This window comes from Psammomys obesus, unplaced genomic scaffold, assembly GCF_907164565.1.
Source record: "Psammomys obesus unplaced genomic scaffold, mPsaObe1.curated_primary_1811, whole genome shotgun sequence".
Classification (NCBI taxonomy): Eukaryota; Metazoa; Chordata; class Mammalia; order Rodentia; family Muridae; genus Psammomys; species Psammomys obesus.
Window position 1 is genome coordinate 1473722 of NW_026585698.1, and position 16398 is coordinate 1490119.

Sequence of the window (16398 nt, forward strand, 5' to 3'; positions counted from 1 at the left end):
TTCAAGGGTCACAGTATTAGGAAGGCTGAGGACCACTGACATAGATGATGCTGGGTTATATGTCCACTGTGGCGGAGCATTGAGCAAAAGCACTGGGCAGGCAGAAGCTGGAGCTGCCCTTTAGCCCCAAGAATAGAGTATCTCGAGCACTGCTTTTTGCTTGTCTGTTTATTTATTTATTGGGCAGGGTCTCATATCATCTAGGCTATTCTCCGACTCACCACGTGGCTGAAGATGAGCCTGAATTTCTGAGTTCCTTTCCTGCCTCCACCCTCCCAAGTGCCAGGATTCCAGTTGTGCACCAACCAGATTGGTGTAGACGGTTGTAGGGCTGGGCCCCAGGGTGTTGCACATACTCGGCAAATGCTCTACAGCTGAGCTAACCCCCCAGGCCCAGAATCTCGCCTTCCTCACGGCACCTGCACCTGCCCTTCTCCTGATGGTGCTCATCTTCGGGGAGTCAGGGCTGCTGCCTGGTGCCCTACGAACCTGCGCTCACTGCGCTCAACCCAGTTAAGATCCAAGTGCAGAACGTAGGGTGAGGGAGGGGGCTGAGATCAGGGCTCAGGTGCAGCTTGATGCCCTGTGTGAGATTAGGGGGTTCCTGGCTGAGGGGTACAGGGGCACACAAGGACGTGGGAAGACAGTGTGCTTATGCATACAGGACCGTGACCCACTGGCCAGGAAGGAGGGGACTCCACAGCTAGGCTAGAATGGCATGTGGGTCCCCACCTTAGGCACAGTGACATTCTTGTTTCCTGCCACTGTTGTTTCCTTCACTCAGATTTCTCTCTGACTCTATGCGGTGCTGGGGATGGAAGCCTGGGTCTCTCAAGTGCTGGGCAAGTGTCCTACCATTGAGATACAGCCCTGGCTCTACTCTTCTTACACACAGTTACACTTTTTGTCTTGTTTGTTCTTTTGTTTTGAGATAGAGACTGTAACCCATGCTGGCCTCTGATTCTTTATCTCTATACAGCCTAGTGATGTGATGAATGCCACAGTAGCCTTTCTGTATCCCGGTGGGTGACTGGAATTCTCTTGGTGTTGTTAAGTGGGTGAAAAGCACAGGCTGAAACAGGAGGTTGCCCGCTGTCCCCAGAGGACTGACTTGATGTCGGTCTTGGGTGGTAATGGGGGTAGTGTTCCTGTGTGGGTTCATTCTGACTCTGATGACGTCATCACTGAACTGTGACTACGTTCAGAACCTGGTGGCACCCTGAGTTCCCGGATCCTCACTCAGGAGTAGGGAAGTTGGCACTGGAGTCAGGTAACTCCCAAGTCAGGGTGAGGGCCAGTTTCTGTAGGCACAATCTTAGACAGGCTGTGTGACTTTGGAGGGCCGGGCACATCTGCCTATGTGGATTCCTTCCTCCATAAAAATGTGGAACATTCTATTTTGCAGCTGCTGGTAGAAAGGCATTTTGCAGTTGCTGGCTGGAGTCCCTGTTACATTTCACTTCTGAGAGTAAAGAGTGTAATTAAAATGTGTTCGGAGACCCTGCCACTGGGTCATATGTGAAGATGACAGGGTGGGGTCATGGGGCCATCCTTGAGAGGGTTCATCAGAGCAGCTGGAGGCTTGGGCCTGGGTGGCTCCACACTAATTCTCCATGAGGAGGGGACAGAGAAATGCTACTGTGTCCACTGGGATTTGCTCTAGATCAGCAGCCAAGGTTTCTTTCTTTCTTTTCTTTCAAAACAGGGCTTTACTATGTAGCCCAAGATGGCCCCAAATTTGCCTTCTGCTTCAGCCTCTTGACAGCTTTATTTTTTTTGTGCGTGTTATGTGTATGTATCTGTGTGTATATGTATGTGTGTTATATGTGTGTGTGTTTGAATGTGTGTATATGTATGGGTTTGTATGTGTCTATGTGATGTATGTACATATATGTGTATGTGTATATGTGTGTGTGGACACACGTGTTGCACTAGAAGACAGCCTCAGGCACTGATCCTCAGGATCCACCCACCTCGTTCTTTTGAGTCAGGGTCTCTCACTAGCCTGAGGCTTTTTGATTAGGCTGGCTGGCTGGCTGGCTAGGGGATCTACGTGCTGAGCACTGGGATTCCAAGCAGGTACCCCTCCCTGCACCTAACCTTTTTACATGGGTTCCGAGGACTGAGTCAGGCCCTCAGGCTTGTGCAGCACACACATTACTGACTGATCCGTCTTTCAGCCCAACAACTCCGTTTCTTTAAAAATACTTCAATATTCTCATTTATTTGTATGTATGCTTGTACGTATGGAGACTACATTTGTGCTTGGTTTCCACAGTGGTCAGAGGAGGCATCAAATCTCCTGGAACTTGAGTTACAGATGGTTGCACATTGTGTGGGTGCTGGGAACCAAACCATGATCCTTTGCAAGAGTGCCAAGTGAGCTAAGCACTGGGCCATCCTTTCAGCCCTCTCCCCCAACTCTATTTCCCACAAAGTAAAACAACTCGAGCTTGTTGACTGTGGTTGGGGGTGGGGTGAGGTGATTCTTCTTTCCTGGAGTAGGACAGCAGAGGAGGCAGAGCCCCCTCCTTCAGCTAGCTGTGCTTGGACCTGCAGATTTCTTTAAAGTCAACAACATGCTCTGCAGTAGCCCTTACTAGTGGTAATGATTCAAACAAGGGCACAGAAGTTGGAATGAGAAATGTCCTCCAGAGGCTAGAACCCTTAGTCTCCAGTTGGTGCGGCTGTTCCGAGAGGTTATAGAACATTTAGGAACCGTGCTGAGGGAAGTCCCTCACTGGAGGCCGACCCTGACTCTGAGGTTTTAAAGCCTGGCCCCACTTCCTGTTCTCCTTCTCTGTTTCCTGTGTGGGGTTGAAATGTGAACTGCCAGCTTCCTGTTCCAATGGCCATGGCTTCCCTGACAAGGAACTGAGAGCCCAAATCAACCCTTTGCTGCTCTAGGTTGCTTCTGGTTATGGTATTTTACCACAGCAACAGAAACAGTAAGGTTTCTGTACCAACAGAAGGTAGAGAAGCTAAAACAAATGAGAAAAAACTCTACCCAAACCCTGAAGCAACAAAATCCCCCTTGCAGCCCCCTGGGTCCCCATATTGCTGCACCCTCAGTGCTCAAGTGATGAATTCGGGCTATGACATAAGGACCGAGTCACCATCCTCCTTTCGTTGAGACTAACATTTCCCAGTATTGCCCCACACTTCTGACTGAGGGCTCTTGCTTCTGAGACTTCCTGCTTACACAAGACAGAATGGATTTCATTTAGAGATTAATCAGGATCATGAATTGTCACATTTCACTTTTTTAATAATGAAAGTCAGTTAAAGTTTAAAATATTGTTAGACACATCTAGTCTGGCAAGCATCATGGACCTCCACATTTTTGTGAATTCACAAGTAAGCTTGCAGCACCTCTGTGCTGGCGAGCCCCCCCCCCCCCCTTGGCACCGGAACACAATAATTTATTAAGCTGTGGTATTTAATAAGTGTGCACAAATATCATGCAACATTAGGAGCAGACTCACAGACAGAAAGTGTATTAGAAACAGATTTATACAAAAATGTCTTGTAAACAAAAGGGAAAGGGTTATTTTCTGTACAAAATATGCAGGCTTTCCTCTCTCTCTTAATGATCTGTAAGATGCATCATACTTTGGGCATTTCCAAAAGGTGAAAACTGTATAAAAATAAATATCCTATGTACAAACACACACAGGCCAATCCGAGGTTAGAGGCGTCACTGCAAAACAAAACCAGAACAATGGACAGTTAGTGTCAGGGAACCTGAATGCTGACCCCCCTGGAGGACAGGAGGTGGATTTGTCTTTGGCTCCTCAGAAATTCGGATAGTAAAACGTGGAACACTAACCGGGCTAAAGGGAAGACCCTCCTATTCCCGTGGACTTCAAGACACGCCCACCCCCAGGGGGGAAAACCCGACTTTCACTTTGAAGTTACTCAGTGCTGTGGCCACTAGAGGGCACTCTCTCTATGCTGTCTTGGAAACAGCGCTCTTCACCACCTCTGTCCAGACACCGCTTCTGGTTGTGAACCAGCCAACTAGGGCTTCTTTGATTGCTCCTGCAACATGTTGTAGCTCTGGACAGCAGCTGTGGCCCCCTTGCTAAGCTCAACATGTTCCATGTCCTGCCCACCAGCAACAACCCTGAAGGAGAATCTTTTTTGGGGGGTAGGGGATGGTCTTATTTAGTGGTCCTCTGACAGCTCCTGGATGAGGCTGAGCGTGGTGTAGATTCATGGGGAGGCATCACCCCCAGTGCTGAGCTCTTCTTTTCTTTGGCTCGTGAGCACTTTAGGTCCCCAGGTGTTTAGTCTAGGTCTGATGGATCGCTTGTCTCCCTCCTTTTTCCAGTCCTGGCCATTGCAAGATTTGGGGCACAGGGACGCCGAGTGCCATCTCCTTGTACAACTCTGACTTACAGACACATGACTGAACTGGCTAAGCACAAACTCTGGTGGGGTCTTGAGTCTTACTCTGGGGACATACGGATAACCCTGGACTGCTGTGGGGCTGAGAAGATGCGGAGGGTGAGCTGAGGTGAAGGGAGACTGCGCATGCGTGGGGCTGCCCACCCACTGCAGACTGCTGAGGACAAAGGTAGGCTTCTGCCCTTGTGCCGGGGAGTCCTGTGACTTGGGAGCTGTGGCTGAGAGGGATGGCCTTGGTGCCTAAGGCTGACTGCTTTAAGGATGGCAAGTGATAACGGCAGTGTTCGCCGGTGGTAGCTTGGTCTTCCGGATAGCTGACCCTTCTGGCTGAGTGGGTGCTGAGATGACATACACGCACACCATGCAGGATTTATGCAGGGCCAGGGGTCAGGCCCGGGGTGGTGTGCATGCTAAGCACAATTCCTCTATGTACCTAGCACCTTCCAAAGTTTCTAAGCGCTCTGCAGGTGTGTGCAGTGAGGGGCTGTTTAATGGGTTTTCCCCCTCCCTCGTCAACTGCTGGTGAGGTTGCACCTTTTTTTGACCCAAGTCTTGCTGTCACATCTGCAGAAAAGCAGGCAGGAAACTGCCAGCTTTACGGCACCGTTGGGAAAGAGCTGCACCTTTGACCCTGAGCTGCACGGCTCTCTGGGAATCTTACCTTGTTCCAGCAGCCTTGGACTGGTAAGCCGTCTTCTCCCTGCAAGGAGGCAGAGAATGCTTAGACACTTGAGATGGTTGGCTGAGCAGACAGGTGACAAAGACACAACATTTCTACAGCCTCGCTGGGACATGGCCTACCCACTGTTGTCTGCTTCTGTTCTTGCTCTGGGTCAGAATCTTAGATGAGGGTGAGAAGCATTTAGACGCTACTGTTTTTCCCTTTGGCTAATGCTGAGTATAAGGCCTAGAGGGACCGCTACAGCCTGTTGGATGAGCCAGCACAGATGTCCATGAACAGCATGGGAGCACCATCTTTGCTCTGACTGAGTGGAGTGCTCTTGGCACTTGGACCTCCTGGTCTTCCTCTCCAAGCCTGGTGGGGATGGGATGATGTACTGTGGCCCTCAGCTTGCCTAAACTTGTTTCTCTTCCTCAGCAATGGGAGGTACCATCCAAACAATCCTAGATAATGGTCAGGTGGTGGGAGAGACAGACAGCCTCAGGGCACTGGCAACACGACTTTGATATGTCTTTCTGGCCCACCTCAGACACTTCCCCCAACCTGGAGGGAAATAAAGCATCAGGGTGGGAAGTGGCTGGGCACTGTCTGAGGCAAAGGCTCAGGATGGTGAGCCTGTGTGAGGAACCCTCACAAAACTTCTGGCCTCTGTGGCATACCTAGAGGAAATCCAGTAACCTTCCTGAGCCCAGGGCTGGGGATGGGAGGGGCAGGCAGAACCAGGAGCAGAGTTCTCCGGGTTCTCTGTCTAGGTATAGCCTAAGGACAGCCCCGTCCTAGAACTGCAGCCTCTAGGGTCTCCTCCACCCACCCCAGCAGGGGACCTCCCCATCACCCAGCATGCAGCAGCTATTGTTCCACCCCTGAAGATCCGAGCATCTGCTAAAGTCATGTCAATAGCCCTGTACCCTGGTCCTCCCAGTCCAAAACAAAGAACACGTCATTATTGGAGCAGATGCCATTTTGAATAGTCAAATACTATGCTGCCCCTCTGGGCTTGTGTAAGGACTGTAGGGGTGATGCATTCCAGTTTCATGGTGACCCTCAGTCCCTTTCGCATCCATCGTGCCATGCCAAGTCACTGCCACAGTGTGGCACACTGCACACAAACGCTGGGAAGGAGAGGGGCCTTTGAGGGCCACAGTAGCATTGCCATTGGTCCATAGATGGTGTCAGGGCGCAGTGGAAAAGTAGGCAGAGAGCGGAAGGGTCAAGGTGCCTTTGCAGAACTAAGGGTGTTCAGATGGGGTGGGGGGATGGGAATGTGGGGGTGGAGGGCAACTGTGGTCCAGGAAAGACCCAGTTTTAATTAATGGAAGCGCTTTGGAAGTCATGGTTGAGAAAGGCACCCATGCATGCCACACGCTAAGGATGAGGAGGCAGGCCAGCTGTGTCAACAGGCTTGCTATTCTGTGTGTCTGCTCTGTGCTGGCTCCATTGCACTTACGCTCTAAGACATCTCTGGTCCCCTTCAAGGAACGGTATGATCACCCATACTTTCTAATGCTATTTTTCATCCAAAGAGAATTCCTGAGTGACAGGGTGGAAAGTTGAGGCTGGGAATTCTGTGGTGACAGCGAGGGGAACAGAAGGCCAGCAGGAATGCCTAGACCAGTGTCTGCGGAGTCAAGTGTTTCCCTCTATTTTTTTTTTTAATTTTTAAAATGTTCTATGTTTTTATTTACAATGTATTCACTTTGTATCCCAGCTATAGCCCCTCCCTGTCCCCTTCCACTCCTGCCCTCCCTCCCTCTTCTCCTCCCACGCCACAGAGGAAGACAATGCAGCCTTCCATTTCTTTTACAGTTAGCTGAGAGGGTCATGCAGAAGTTAACACCTGGAGCAAGACTAGGCCTGGGGGAAAGCAGCTCCCAAGTTTCAGCTCCAGGCATCTCAGGGATACTTGGCCAACACCTACCTCCTCCTAACTATATTCTAGACCTTTCCACTTCTCTCTTCATAGTGAGCTTCCTTAAGATGAAGGACAGAGACACCGGGGAGTGCCTTCTGTGTCTTTAGCATCCAACACCTGATCCTGGACCATACTCTAGTTCTGATGATGTCACCCAGGATCCAGTCTGGAAGAATGGACCCTACTGCCACCTTAATGATAAAAGTTCCCTGTCTAGAAGCAAACCCTATTTTCCTTGCCAAACTGTGGGGTAGGGTGGATCTGGGTCCGGGCTGGGGAGGCAGGTGACTGGCAGCTCATTCCTGTGTTTTGCTAGTTCGATTAGCTTGTGTATTGAGGGCTACGTGCACTGGGGTGGAGGGAAAACAATTAGTTCTGAAAACCTGCCCGACTCGTGTGCTTCCCCAGCTTCCAGAATGGTCTCGAAGCCATCAGGCAATGAGGACACGATGTAGCCAGGACTGGCTCTGGGGTGGGCTGGTTGATGTTAAAGGGGTGCTTCAGAAGCTGGAGCAGGGAGAAGCTAAGAAAACACCTGGCCACCTCACATGCAAGGGGTGACAAGGCTGGGAGCCGCTAAAGCTCTAGGAGGCGACTCTTGGTGTCTACAGAGTGAAGAAGCAGTAAGCCGAGCTGGGAGAGTGGAGCATGAGGACTGGGAGGCACACCGGAACACCACACATGTGGGGTAGCCCACACCGGCCACGCAGGCAAGGGAGGGAAGTGCCGTACCAGTGGGCATGGGGCATCCAGTCCGTCCAGCCCTGGTAGCCCCGGCTCCCCTTTCTCTCCTTTAAAACCTCGGTGGCCCTGTTCATAAAATCAACCACGATGATTACTGAGGTCAAAGTCAGCTATCTCCAACTGGGGAGTGAACACGCCGAGTTCACCCTGGCCAGGATGCAGCCCCTCAGGGACTCACTACAAGGGAAGGTGCAGCAATGGAACACAGCCAACCCCTTCCGTACTGAGACCCCTACTTGGCATAACCACAGACACCCCCGGCCTGAGAGAGGCATGGCTTTCAGAGCCTTCCAGTGCTCTGGGGGTCCCTTAAGAAGCCAGATTGGGGCTCTCTTCTGATTTGTGGTCTGCAGCTTTCTGGGTCTTAGCTGGGCTACTGGCGAGTGCATGACATGCCCCTTGTTTGGCCTGGTTCTGCCCAGTACTGCTTCAATGGCCCTCAGGAGACTAACCCTGGGGTCGTGCATCCTGACCGAGTGAGGACTCAAGATGGCCAGAGCTGCAGGCCACAGAGGTGGCCATGAAACAAAGGACGCAAATCTGTGTGCCATAAACACTATACAGGTTTGCAAAGCATGCTGGGGCCAGAGCCTAAGACCTTCTACCCAAACCCTGTGGGTTCTCTCCTTCCACCCATCCATTGTTCTGAATCTTCAAAGGACAGGGACTCAAAGGCAAGGGATTTAGCAGAATGGCTTGCAGCTGTGGCTCTGAGGCCCACCCTCTGCAGGCAGGACTGCCAAGGCACAGACAGCTCGCTGGCATCTGCAGAGCTCCGCCCCTCCTCTAGTGCATTTGCTTCCTTTGTTTCCAACCTGCAGCCTGTGGAAAAAACTCAGAACAATGCAAACAAGAAACGAAAACATACCAGTGGGCAGGGGGCGTCTAGTCCAGGTGCTCCTTGGTCCCCCTTATCCCCTTTAGGCCCTCTAGAGCCTTTCTTCCCCCTCTCCCCCTGTGAGCAATGGTTTAGTCCGAGGTAAGGGGGGAAAAAAACATATCATCAAAACGTTAGGATCATTCACATGTTAAGATCAGAGATAAAAAATGATACATAAAAGGGCAGAGGGAAAAATAGACTTTCCTAATTAAGTTAGGGTTCTGGACACACCCACCTCCTGGCTCTAGGTACCTAAGATTCTGACTGACAGAGAAGGAGGACAGGGGGAGGGAGGAGAGCGATTCCGGAGCAGGGGCATCTCTGAGCTGAAGTGAAAGGAAGACCCCAGTAAGGACAGCGGTGCCCAGTTTTGCTGATGTGAGGCAGGCATGACTACAGCCTGTACACACGAATGCAGGATGGTGTGTGTGTGTGTGTGTGTGTGTGTGTGTGTGTGTGTGTGTGCGTGCGTGTGTGTGTGCGCGCGCACCCTTGCACCTGTGCATTCTCAGCTCGATCCTCCCATATGCTGTATTTCTCTGGTTTATTCTTGCCTCACATCACTATTTAAGATTGTACTGTTGGGCTGTCATTGTGGCCCAGCAGGAAAAGGTGCTTGCCACTTAGCCTGAAGACCCGAGTTCAACTGCATATGGCAGAGAAGAGAAGAGACTCCCACAGTGACTCTTCTGACCTCCCCAGTGCATGGCACACTTTATCCCAGCTAGCTCAGGGAATTCACTTGTTTCTGAAACATCCTCCTCCCAAGTGAACCCTGTTTTGATGTGTTGGGGTTCATCAAAAGAAGGGCTCTGGGACATGTGGAAATGAAGTCAACTGGAAATAAATTTGCAGTTAAATTTTCGTGTGTCTCAGTCCTTTAAAACGCGCCATGTGTGTCCCTAAGTGTCTCCTCAGCCACTCTCCTCTGTGGAAAGCAGGTTATCTCATGCCGGGGGACTTGTTATATTGCTGCTCCATCGTGGCAAGGCCAAAGGCTCAGCTAGTTCTGCCAGTCAACAACTTTTCATCCCTCTGAGCCTCAGGTTTTTTTTTAACCTGTTAAATGGGTGCATCTCATTGGCTTCCCAAATTATTGCATGACTTTGTGTACAAGAAATGCTCACTGGTGGGGTATGGTATTACTCAGTGAGGCAGGATGGCTTCTGCCAACTGTGGTGATTATCTTCTCCTCTTGCCTAGTGTGAGAACAAGTATTCCCTGAGAGGGCCTTGCCCTGTCTGCAGTGTCCCTGAAGTTGTGGTCTGCCATATCTAAATGTCTTAGACAGCAGGGGTGAGACACAGTCCTGAAGTTTCCCCAGATCTTTGAACATGAGCCCAATTTTTCGGATTCCAGAAGCTGTTTATAATTTCTCTGTCTATAATATTTACACATTTCTCTGAACAGCTTTTCAGAATGATGGACGTTGAAGAGGAAATGTATGCATATGCAGTGATATCGCTTGGGTCAAAGACAAGCCCACCAGTGAAAAGGTCTGGGCATAAAGATTCCCTTAGCATGGACAAGACAAGTCGCCAGCTGTTTGGAATGAAAAGACCCACATAAGTGTCTTAGGAGAGTGGCCCTCATCCTCTGCATCATGAGGACAGTTTTCCAGTAAGGAATATGGGCAGGGTTGCCAAAGCGTTGGTTCCAGGTCTCAGAAGATTTGCCCGTAGGTCACAGGGAGCTACCCACACTATAGGGCATCACCCCCACATCAGGTGTTCTGGAAGATTCCAGAGCTAATGCTTTACCTACATGTCCCCTACTGTTCACCCCAGAGTGGGACATACCAGAGGGGGGCAGGCAGTGACCCACAGAGGTCCCTTAAACATTCCTGAAGAATGTGGAAAATTGACTTCAGGAGGCATGAGCCTGAAGGTGGGAGAAGGAAGGGCATGGGGTCTTAGTGGGTACATATGTTCAGGGAAAGGCAGAAGGAACAAAAGAGGCTAGAGAGACTGGAGGAGGAGGGGAAGGAGGGGACGAAAGGACTCAGAAAGCAGGCCATGCACACACACTATGCCTCCCCCATCCCCAGGCATGGATGAGAGGGGAAGCCGGTTCAGCTCGCTTGGACCTTTGCCGCTGGCTAGCTTGCAGGCAGCTCTATGCTATGATAACACATTGTTACAATGTTGTGTGTAACCTTAGATACAAATAACAATATGGCAGCAACCAATCAACCAGTGTCTTGATATATTGCCAGAGTAATGGTATCCTTGCTACTGACCCCCTTTTTGTTGTTTCAACTGAGTCTTCTATAACCAAGACTAGCCTCACACTTGCTGCAGTTGAGGATGATTCTAAACTCCTGACCCTTTTGCCTCCAACTCCCAAATATCAGGATTACAGGCCTGGGGAGCCATGTCTGGCTTTGACCAGTGTTTTTGTTGTAAATATGGCTCCTGGGCCAAGCCCACTGAGCCACTTAGAGACAAGGTGGGGCGTAGGTTGGAGAAGCGTTCCCCTAGGGACAAGAGGAGCAGAGCGCCCTTTCAGTGGTCTTGTGTATACTGAGCCAGCTTCTTGTTTTGGATTTTGAGTCTTTGCCTATCATAACAAGGACCTTCCTCATTCCATGAACAGAGAAGAGGTGCGGGACACGACATGCGACAGGATAATTTTGTGTGTGTGGTGGTGGGGGGCGGTCAGGGAACAACTATAGTGGGAGTCAGTTCTCTCCTAGCACATGAGAATGGAATGCAGCTTATCAGGCTTGGTGGCAGGCGCCTCTGCACGTGAGGCCATGCTACCACCCCAACAGTGTAATTTTAAGGTTGTATCTTGGTTCAAGTAAGATGGAACAAATTTCCAATGGATTCCCCAGGCATGATAAAGGAAGAGTTTACTGAGGGTGAATTCTGAGGGATGTCTGTGGAGTTTTGGAGTTTGGAGTTCCTCCGAAACTCAGGCAAATGGGTAGGGGGCACTAGATATCTCCCGTGTCACCTTCCCATGGGGCAACAAAGACACTTTGAACATTGCCTTAACCTCTGACAGGCCACCTGGATCAAAGTGTCAATATCCTACATCTCCTTCTAGGCCTTTTTAGGGCTGGTGGCTCAGAGGCCTGAACGAGGTGGCGAGCTTTGCAGTGCCTTTTCCCAGCACATTCAGCCTCCCGAGAGCTGAATCTCTTGGGTGAGAAAATAAGTTCTTCCTTGATTTGGAACCTGGCTGTTTGGGACAGTTTGTCTGGTCCTTGTGTGCCTCATTGCTTTCTGAACTTGGCTTTCTTTTTCTTGGCTCTCTGAGGTAAGGTCCCAGGCTGGCCCCAGACAGGCTTAACTTCCCGATCCTTCTGTCCTGTACCTCTCCTGAGATCATAGGAGTGTGATCACAGGAGTGCTCAGATCACAGGCGTGTGGCACCTGCCAAGCTTTGTGCAGTATTAAACTGGAACCCGGAGCTTTAAGCAAGCAAGGCTACCAACTGGGCTACACCCTCAGGCCCTGAATTTGACTCTGATGAAGAGACATATTCTAACTTATATATAGGATTCGGGAAGGCTATCAAAAGAGCAGGAGGGAAAGCGGAGGAGAAAGATTTCCCCCACATTTCCTAGGACCTCCATGGATGATGAGTTAGCATCAGAGACACCGGCCTGGTCCATTTTCTCACCCTCCCCCATCTGTGAAAAGGGTACCTCGCTGGCCCTGCCTTCCAACTACACCACAAGCATTACCTTTATTTCAAGCGACCCAGTGCCTCTAGCCAACGGAAAAAGTCTTAAGAAACAGGCTTGAGAAATGTTAACTGAGTGTAATAAGGAAAGCCGGAACACATTAGAAATGAGTTAGGAAGGTTTGTGTGCCAATGAAGAAATGGAATGACCAGGTTCTGTAGACTCGGAGACCAGCCACACAGCGGAAGTGGGTCAGTTTGTTGTAGTGGATTCCATACACAGACTTGTGGAGACAGTTTGGTAGGGGTGGCTCTGCCTTCTCTCACTTGTTCATAGATTTTAGGAAACACATTGAGCTGCTTTTCTGTGGCTGCCAGTGAGGTGACTTTAGGTGTTTGGAAGTGCCCTGCAAATACTTCTTAAATTGAGGAGAATGGATTTAATTGGGGCAAATACTTCTTAAATTGAGGAGAATGGATTTAATACAAATTCTGACATGTTTTATTCCTGGCGACACTATCAGTGGCCAGAGATTAGCCAGGTTCTGGAATCCACATGCTCTGCCTCTGTCTCACGGGTGGGGGGAACTCAGTTCAGCACATCTCACTGTTCTGGACGCTGGCTCTTCGCCTGTTCTTCCCACTCCTTGAGATGTAAGGTCCCTGAGCTTTACTGCCTGTTAGCGGATGCTTTTAGTCCTCTAGGGCAGTGGGTCTTGACCTCCCTTATGCTTTGTCCCTTTAATATAGTTTCTTATATTGTGCTGACTCCCCAGCTATAGTTATCTTTTTGTTGCTACTTCATAACTGTGATTTTGCTACTGTTAAAAACCATAATGCAAATATCTGTGTTTTCTGATAGTCTTAGGCCCTTGAAAAGATTGCCTGACCCCCAAAGGGGTCGTGACCCACAGGTTGAGAACCGTTGCTCTAGGGTTTATGCACTTCCCACAGATGGGCACTGAAGGAGGTGATGGCCAGCTATAGTTAGATTATTGCTGCTGGGTCCGAACGCCTGAGGCCATGACCAGTATATGGCTATGGTGCTGGGGATACTTAAAGCGTCCTGCTGAAGACTGCAGGAGCCAAGGGGAGGAGGGAGAACTGGAGGGTGCAGTTTCCTCCATCCCCTGCCAAGTCTCCAAGAGAAACAGCAGCTGGGATACTTTTTTTTTTAAAGGCTTGGCTGTCTGTTCTTGGAGCTGGAATGTATTTTCTTGGTCACCAGTGGACTGGAATGCCTGACAAATCTTAGTTTCAGGAGGCAAAGATGAGGTGACGATGGATCTAAAAATATCACTAAGGGGCCAGTTATCAGGGCAACACAAAGAGGGCCGGATAAGGGGCTCCTGTTACTGGAAGGCCACGCTAATCTGCCGGCTGCTGTGGGACTCACTCAGCCTTCTCTGGAAATGAGGAGAAATGCTGGCTTCAACCGCAGGACCGGGCGCCGGGCTCCCGGCATGTACGGCATGGAGCCCCTCAATTTAGGATGATTTATAAGGAAAGACTATTTGTCTTGTTAGGTCAGGAGTCTCCAACTGATCATTCCATCTCATCATGAAGACATTAGTAACCAGATCCCCAGTGCGAGGGCTTAGACTCACCCGGTTCCCTTTGTCCCCGGGTGGTCCGTGTAAACCCTGTGTTAAATCAGAGAAATGAAGACACGTTAATGAGAAAACATGAAAACGGCCAGAAGGTCCTTCCTTTGGGCTCAGAAAACGTCGCTGATGCGTTTCAGTCCAGTGGAGATGGGCTTCATTACTCCCATTTTGCAGAAGGGGAACAAGGAAGCAAATGCATCGAGGAACTTGACCGAGAGGCTCATGGATTTATGAGCAAACACATGGACAAGGTTCTTGGTTTTCTTGCCCTGGAGCCCATCTCCTGGCTGGTAGTTGTGTTCTTCTGGGAATCATTCATGGGGTGAAGGGTGGGCATGGGTACTCTGGGCTGAATATTCCCATGGTCCGCTCACTTCACAGCTTCTTAGACCATCTTTTAAGGTGCAGAGTACTCTAGGGGAAGAAGCATTGAGCCTTGAGTGGTGCAGACATGCTTGTTTAGTCAGTGTGCACATGAAACTCAGGTGGACGGGAAACAAAATCCAGGCTCCTTGACACAGCCGTTTGGCTTTTGTAACAAAGCTACAGGCAAATTCATTGCAGACGGAAAGACAAGCTCATTCCTAAGGCCAGCACCTCCCGTCTCTGCTGTGGGGACTGGGATCTGAGGCTGTCCCCTGGACAGCATGAGTGGAGGCACAGCCACCATGGGACCCTACTGCACAGCACCAGGGCTAACGTGGAAGTTTCCAGACATGTTGCTACACATGTGAGATGGTCCCTGTGATGTGCATCTGTCCCCTGAGATGCCACCCAAGGACTTCTAGCTCATTCCCCAGGTAACTCTGACGGCTTCTCCTTCAGCCTCAGGGATGGGCTACAGGCTCTGGGCTGGGTGTTTTGATCTGGCTTCTAGTTAGGGAGAGATGGATGGAAGGGGAAGCCTTTAGTTCTGGGAGACTCACAGGCAGCCCAGCTGCTCCCATTGGTCCTGTCATCCCTGGGTCTCCTTTGCTTCCCTGAAAGAGAGAAAGATGCCCCGTGAGCCCTCCCTGTTGCAATGACTTCCTTCCACAACCTGCATCAGCTCTCCTGGTTTCCCCAGGGACCAGCGATCTCAGAGAGGCTCTTGATCTCTGTAGAAGCCATCCATTTCCCCACAAGCCTGTCCTGGGATGGTAAAGAGCAGAGGGTGAAGGGGTGGATGGGGAGCTCCAGAGACGCTTCATTGGGGTGGATCAGCGTGGAGCTTGCCAACTGGGATAAGCATCCCGGATGTGTGAGAACCTGGCTGGCTGAGAGGAACAGATCCTTGCCACCTCCAACCTCTTACACACCCATCCTGTGAGGGGTGTGGTTGGACTTCCGATACTGTGTGACTTGGCCACGGCCACTCAACACTAACTGTGGGACCCCTGCCCAATGCCCTGGCTTTCTGATGTCCTCTGGGTACTTTCTAAGTTTTCCCACCCCAACCCTGGCCTCCTGTCCTGTACTGTTTCTCTAAATGAGCATCCCTCAGAGACTGAATGGTGACATGTGTCCAGGCATTGTTGGACAGAGGGAGCTTTCTCATCTCTCCTAAGTGTCTGTCTCCTTATAGCTATGCAGTGGTTTTCTTCTCCTCCAGACTGCTACGAGGGTAACCAGCAGTGATAAACAGAAGAAGGGGACCCTGGGGCTGGGTCCTAGGCACAGGGGATGAACAAGCCTGGACTCATGGTTCACTGAGCACTCACCCTCTCGCCCTTTGGTCCGGCTGGGCCTGGAACTCCAATTGGTCCTGGAGTACCCTGGAGAGGTGAAAGAAAGCAGAGTTAAAGGGCCAGTTGCTTGGAGGAAGCCCTGAGAATCCCACCTAGGCCCTGAAGATGTGCAAAGCCTGAGCCCCGGTTTTCAGGATTGGCAAAGTCAGGCTTATTTAAGGAGGCCATTTGACCGAACCATGATCCATTTTGTATTTAGGGGCCTTGAAGGAGAGTTTTCCTTCCCCCTCCTCAGAGCCAGATTCATGGAATGAAAACCTCTCGAATCACAGCCACGCTTGCCAAGGCTGAAAACTGTAGAACAGTTGCTTGGTTTGCCACCAACAAGCACTGGAGAGGAAGGTGACGCCATCGGGAGTGGGGGCTTAGAGCTGGCACTCCTTGATGTCACAGCTCCACATGCAGCAGGAGGGTCTTCATGCCACAGAGACCGATGCGGAGACACACTCAGAGGCAGGTGTGAGAGGGCCATCCAGCACCCCTCCCCCAACCCACTGCAGACCCCACAAAGCTCCAGGCCTGAGGAACAGGCAAAATAGTCATGAGTTAGTACCCTCCAATGTCAGAACCACACTGGCTTTCAGGGAGTAGGGACAGGTTCTCGCCTAACTTGGGGTCCCAGGGAGCTGGGGGCCACTGCAGTAAGCTGGGGGTTGCAATAGAATCAGCAAGCATTTCTCCCAGGTTCCCATCTGCATGCCAACTAGACCAACTCCTGTTTATTAGCCTATCGGTATTTATGTGTCCCTACGCAGATCAGACTGTAGGGCTGGGCCTAGGAGGATGCTGCCTGGTATCAGACT

The 16398-nt window shown here is 50.6% G+C and overlaps 1 protein-coding gene across 1 annotated transcript in view; it reads right to left on the reverse strand.

Moving 5' to 3' along the window:
• Nucleotides 1-3247: 3247 nt before the first annotated feature.
• Col13a1 (collagen type XIII alpha 1 chain) overlaps nucleotides 3248-16398 on the reverse strand; it is a 71594-nt gene continuing 58443 nt past the window's right edge. The window contains exons 33-38 of the mRNA XM_055599004.1: nucleotides 15569-15622; nucleotides 14795-14848; nucleotides 13869-13904; nucleotides 8617-8703; nucleotides 5072-5110; nucleotides 3248-3700 (exon numbers count right to left, since the gene is read on the reverse strand). Coding sequence (XP_055454979.1) covers nucleotides 3698-3700; nucleotides 5072-5110; nucleotides 8617-8703; nucleotides 13869-13904; nucleotides 14795-14848; nucleotides 15569-15622 — 273 coding nt within the window. The 3' untranslated portion in view covers nucleotides 3248-3697. The remainder of the gene's footprint in view (nucleotides 3701-5071; nucleotides 5111-8616; nucleotides 8704-13868; nucleotides 13905-14794; nucleotides 14849-15568; nucleotides 15623-16398) is intronic.